Below are 6099 nucleotides of genomic sequence, written 5' to 3'. Positions count from 1 at the left end.
TATTTAATAATGCAAACATTGTAAAACATGGAAAAAATGGACCAGTTACATTTTCCCCCCAGTCGAGATTAGCCCCGCTGTACCATAAGGTAATTTATATTAATTAAGGCAATATTACCTTCGTATGTGTGTCATTACAGCCTCCGTAGCCGAATGGCATTTCTACGACGTGAAACGAAAACGAAACGCCGCGAAAGGTAGTCAGGCGCCGTCGCGCCAATACGCAAGAGCGATAGAGATAGATATCTACGAGCGTTTCGTTCCAAGAGCGTTTCGTGAGCGTTTGTACATTCAGCTACGCACGCAGGTTGCAAGAAAATGACTTCATGCTAGAATAGTGTTCCTAAATTATTACTTTTGGTCGATTTTTCCCTCTTAGGTTTATGAAAAACTCGTGATAGAAAATAAAATACAAAAAAATAGTACATAGTGCAACACATTACATTGTGTCGAAATCCCCCTTACCTCCCTGGTAACAAGATTTTGACAACAAGTGTCAATAACTCGCGACAGCCGCGGGCTGGAGATTATAGTAATTAATTTTTAAACGTACGGATTATATCAATTTTTAAAACTAAATCCATAGCACCCTTGGGAGCAAAATAGTACATTATTTTTCAGTACACGTAGACGCAATGAGACCTTGAAACAGCAAATGTGAAGAAAAACAATTAAACACACTGTTTTCGGCTTTGAACTAAAAAAATATTTTATCCATAGAAATTGGACCCGGCTCGTGCTTAGCATTTTTCTTTAAATGGACATATAAAATATTACATAATGAATAAAATTCGATACGGTCTCGCGTTCAAATATAATAGGTGCGTGTGCCAACTTCGATATATTTCGAACTCTGAATCCTACGTTCCTGCACCTTTATACATACTTCAGGTAATGTCACAGAAATTAAAGCTCAACAATATTATTATTGTTTAATATTTATATTTCAGTTTTATAGCCAACTCTATTCTCTGTGCTTTTAGGTATTTCATCATCCTCCTTGAGTTATCCCGGCATTCGCCACGGCTCATGGGAGCTTGGGGTTCGCTATGGCAACTAATCCCAAGCGACAATTTGGCATAGGCACTAGTTTTACGAAAGCGACTGCCATCTGACCTTCCAACCCAAAGGGTAAAGAGGCCTAAAAAAGAACTGGAGTTAGGCCGGTTCCCTCACGATGTTTTCCTTCGCCGAAAAACGACTGGCAAATATCAAATTTCATTTCGCGCAAAATTCCGAAAAACTCATTGGTGTGAGCCGGGGTTCCAACCCGCGACTTCTGGATTGAAAGTCGCATGCTCTTACTGCTAAGCCACAACGCTTTTGTACTTTTAGGTATTTAAAAATCAGAAACAGCTACCGCGTGTCTAGATACCTACGCAACATGTGAACGACAGGCCTCATGATTTCTGACAGCTTTTTGACGACCGGTCTGGCCTAGCGCGTAGTGACCCTGCCTGCTACGCCGCGGTCCCGGGTTCGAATCCCGGTAAGGGCATTCATTTGTGTGATGAGCACAGATATTTGTTCCTGAGTCATGGATGTTTTCTATGTATAGTATAACTACTAGCTTTCACCCCGCGGCTTCGCTCGCGTTAAATTCTAAAATTGCAGAATGCTCAATACAAACTTCCACCCCCCCCCCCCCCCTTTTAGAGAAGTGAAGGGTTATAAAGAGACAAAAAGTAGCCTATGTCACTCTCCATCCCTCCAACTATCTCTACTTAAAAAATCACGTCAATTCGTCGCTCCGTTTTGCCGTGAAATACGGACAAACAAACAGAAACACACTTTTCCATTTATAATATTAGTACGGATTTGTATAATTATATATATCGTTGTCTGAGTACCTGCAACACAAGCCATATTGAGCTTACCGTGGGACTCAGTCAATCTGTGTAGGAATGTCCTATAATATATATTTTCACCACACCAACTTTACTGGTAAAGGCTTTCTTTGTTATTCGAAAACAGATAGCAAAATTGAATTTTATCCACAAGGGGGCAAAGTAATTTCATACAAATTTTAACTGGATGTCTTAATCTGACTGTTAGATTTTACCTATGAATGATGATTTTGAATCATAAATACTGAATAAGTTGATGGATTTGATTTATTTTGATGTTTTATAGTTGGTATTTTGTTTGTTTTGGTGTGGTGAAAAATTTTGTGTTTCACTCGGTGGCAAAGTTTGTTTAACCTTCGTGCCTTGATACCCTCGCTAGGCTCAAGATTCCACTTTTTGAACCACTCGCTACGCTCGCGGTTCAATGTTGGAATCTTTCGCTTGCTCAGGTATCAATATTGGCACGTGCGGTTAAACAACTACTTTGCCCCCTTGTAAAACAAATAACTATTATTTATTATTTTTCTTTCCGTATAGATAATAAAAAATGGTTCGAGGATTGTTCGTGATCGCCATGGTGGTACTGGCAGCCGGTGTTGTACACGTGAGTATTATCCCGATGTATTTTTGTATATTTTTTAACTATATAAAAGTCCCGTGAGACTTAAACATACTTAAAATAATTATATTTTTTAAAGTAGAACTATATCATCGTGAAGCGAAAGCAAGTGAATGATGAAATGACGGATGATAGGGAGGTATGGAAGCGGGAAAACATGCTGCGCCGACCCCAAATGAATGGGATAATGGCAGGCGAATGCTGATGATCATCGTGACGTTATAAATTAGTTTGTAAGAAATATCTTGCTGCTTGTCATTTTGACATTGTTGTAGAGTGGCCTAGCCTAGGGTGCCAATTGGATGACTGTACCTACCTAAAGAAGCTCTACTTTTAAGTAACTGTGTAAATTGTTGATTAATGCGACTTCATTATTTTATTTGCAGAGTCAGAAACAATGGTAAGAAAGACGATAGTTATTTATGTACCTTAGGTTAGATTTATATTGACCGGGATATATACCGTGATTACCTTTTTGATTTTGTGCCAAAAATTTAATATTAGAACAGTTTACAACTTATATTACAAATTACAAGCAGAAGAAATTAAAAACATAATACTGATTAATACTATAGCAATATTACCTAAAAATTGGTAGCAATACTGTTAATTTACGCTAGTCTTCGACCAATATTTAATACATTGCGATACAAGTGCGGAAGAGAGGAAGTTTAAAACGATTGGCGATAAATTAGAGCATGATCACAGTATAAAGCAGTAATAACTCTTCTAACAAACTTCACTCCGCGCGGTGTGTCGAAAACTACTCTCCATATGCACCAAATACATGCGAAACTGGTAAGTATTGGGCTGGACAGTCGGGGCCGCGTTCGCGCGCTGTGTTGACGTGTTGAGTTCGGGAGAAAATGACGTCAGCACCGAAGACATATTTTCGTTACTGTAGTGTTTATGGGTGTATGGAGAACAGTTCTCAAAATGCGGAAATGTCAGAATGTTCTTTAGAATTCCTAGACACCCAGAAAAGTAAGTGGTTGTTATATTTTTGCAGTGTTAGGTACATTATTGCTTACGTAAATGGCGTAAAAGTGAGATTTAAAGCTAGAATGACACATTAACACTTTCGCTACCAAGAACCCGACTGTCGGGTACACCGCTCGTAGAAGCGTAGCCGATTACATGGGTTTCCCCGTATGTAGCGAAAATGTCGTAGCGCCGCGTAGAGCCCGGTTTCGAAAGTGTTAAAATCAATAAAGATTTATCTGTAACGACATTTAGGTAGATGCTGCGATCTATCTAGCTCGAAAGTTTGGTACCTACTTAAATATTGTGCAAACATCTATTCAAACATTTTATGTAAATACGATTTCGTCAGTATTTAAGAAACAAACACGTACTTGAATCTTTATTAGATAAAAAGGTAGAAAGAGCGTTGGTACTAGCATAGCGCCATACACACTTACACAGTTACTACGAGTAGGACAGTAGCACCGGTACAACCCTGCGTGACCTTGCGCAGTAGTAACGACCGCGTCGCCGCTGCCGGAGATTAACTACTGATTTATCCTTATACTGTGGCATGATCGAAGGGAGAAAGGCGAAACGAAATTTCATTTTCGCACGTGCATCGTACGACGTTTTTCAGTACAGGGTACGTAACCGAATGGCACAAACGCTCGCGAAACGCTCACGAAACGAAACGCTCGTAGATATCTATCTCTATCGCTCGTGCGTATTGGCGCGACAGAGCCAGACTACCTTTCGCGGCGTTTCGTTTTCGTTTCGCGTCGGAGAAATGCCATTCGACTACTTGGCTAGATGGCTCTCCGAAGTTTCAACCTGACAAGAAATTAGCCACTGCTCGCACTAGTGCGTAAAAAGCATGTCGTCGTACTTTGAAAAAATCTCGTATCTCACGCTGCTCCTCAAAGTTAAAACGCAGTAAAACTATATGTATTCCATACATACTTACTACAATTTTCTTTTCATTGACAGACGAAGATACAAGTTTTTTTAAAAATAGTGACGATGTGTGTACTGAAAATTACGAGTTTTTTTTCATTCCGTACGTAATGTGGGTACAGTCAGCAGCAGAAGTTCCGTAGCGGGCAAGGTGTTCACAATGATCCTAACACGCTCTTATTGTCTTAAAAATAAGATCGTGTCAAGTTAATTTTGAACACCTTGCCCGCTACGCAACTTCTGCTGCTGACTGTACTATTGAATCACAGGTTAGAACTGCAAGACTCGCTGATACAACTAAGCAGAGCGGACGAGCAAGCGCAAGCGGCGGCGCACGCTTACGCGCAAGCGAGAGCGGACGTGGACGCGCGAGCGGAAGCGTACGCACGGACCGCGGAAGCGAGAGAGTTGAACCCTTCTAGGCGACAGACTAATATTAGGATTCTGCTCAAAGCTCGTAACCCTGGACAGTCGGTTGACAGGGTCGAGTCGGATTTCTTCGATGATGATGAAGTATAATTAAATAAGTTTAATAATTATACAATTATACTTATGAGCTGAAAGTCGACTTTTATTTTCCGGCGTCGCTACACAGGCGTTTTCGCGAGAAGAATCACCACAACTATTTTTTCTAAGGTAGGTAAATTTTGTTTTTTCTACTCAGAATCACTTTCTATTATTTCGCATACTTTCCACTTTGTAACCGATGTACAAAGTGTTTGAAACATGGTAACGAAGTGGAAAAATTTGATTTGAGATGCTTTTTTTTAACCGCCGCACCCAAATCTCAAGGAAGGTGGTTTTCAATTCGTCTGTATTCTTTTTATGTTTGTTCCACGATATCTCCGTCGTTACTGGACCGATTTTGTTTTTTTTTGGATTGGTCCCATTTTTATCAGAACCCAGTTCTGATGATGGGATCCTAGGGAAATCGAGGGAACTCCTCAAATCTGAAAGGCATACATATGGTGATTTTTGTGTTTTTATAAGAACAGCATGCATTTACGTACGGAACAGTAACATTTGGTGCAGTGGAACTGCTGATGATGGTCAGAACGGAACTCCTCAAATCTGAACGGCACACTTATAGTGACTTTGGTATTTTTATAAGAACAGCATGCACTTACGTCCAGAACAGTGACATTTGGTGCAGTGGAACTTTTGATGATGATCAGAACGGAACTTCTCAAATCTGAATAGCACACTTATAGTGACTTTCGTATTTTTATAATAACAGCATGCATTTAAGTTCATAATTAGTGACATTTATTTGTTAGGAGATTTGTTCTCTTTGTTATGCTTACATATTGAGTTTTCAAGTCAAATTCTGTCAAGCTCGATTTTTTATACACCGTGTTTTTTTTTGTTTTCCGTTAAATTCGACACGTCATTAGATTCATTATCAGGAATCACATTTAGTTAAATTCGCGAAAAAAAATGTCTCATTATTTTCATACATAATAAATGAAGTTATTAGTATGAGAGACCCTTAAGAATAATGTTATACCAATTTCGTTATGTTACCTATTTCGTACTATGAAACCTCTACGGCCGGTAGAGAAAGTATTGTATGTCATGTCAGAATTGTCACACTTGTCATTCAATTAAAATATTGTAAACATTAAGGATGTTATTATTTATATAGAAGAATGAATACACAAAAAATAACATTCAAGTTAGTGTCAAGTGATTGACGGCACATATCAAAACAAA

General features: G+C 39.1%; 1 protein-coding gene across 1 annotated transcript; it reads left to right on the top strand.

Moving 5' to 3' along the window:
- The first annotated feature begins 844 nt into the window (after positions 1-844).
- Positions 845-4949, top strand: LOC125240539. Its single transcript, XM_048148432.1, has 4 exons — positions 845-891; positions 2385-2451; positions 2853-2866; positions 4656-4949. The coding sequence occupies exons 2-4, from the start codon at positions 2395-2397 to the stop codon at positions 4903-4905; spliced, it is 321 nt and encodes a 106-aa protein (XP_048004389.1). The 5' UTR covers positions 845-891; positions 2385-2394; the 3' UTR covers positions 4906-4949.
- The last annotated feature ends 1150 nt before the right edge of the window (positions 4950-6099 follow it).

The sequence above is a fragment of the Leguminivora glycinivorella genome, chromosome Z (genome assembly GCF_023078275.1).
Source record: "Leguminivora glycinivorella isolate SPB_JAAS2020 chromosome Z, LegGlyc_1.1, whole genome shotgun sequence".
NCBI classification, from domain to species: Eukaryota; Metazoa; Arthropoda; class Insecta; order Lepidoptera; family Tortricidae; genus Leguminivora; species Leguminivora glycinivorella.
Note: the sequence above shows the minus strand (reverse complement) of the source record. Positions and strands in the feature narration are given on the sequence as shown.

Coding starts and splice junctions, on each gene's coding strand:
- LOC125240539 (XM_048148432.1), top strand. CDS start 2,395: ATGGTTCGAGGATTGTTCGTGATCGCCATGGTGGTACTGGCAGCCGGT.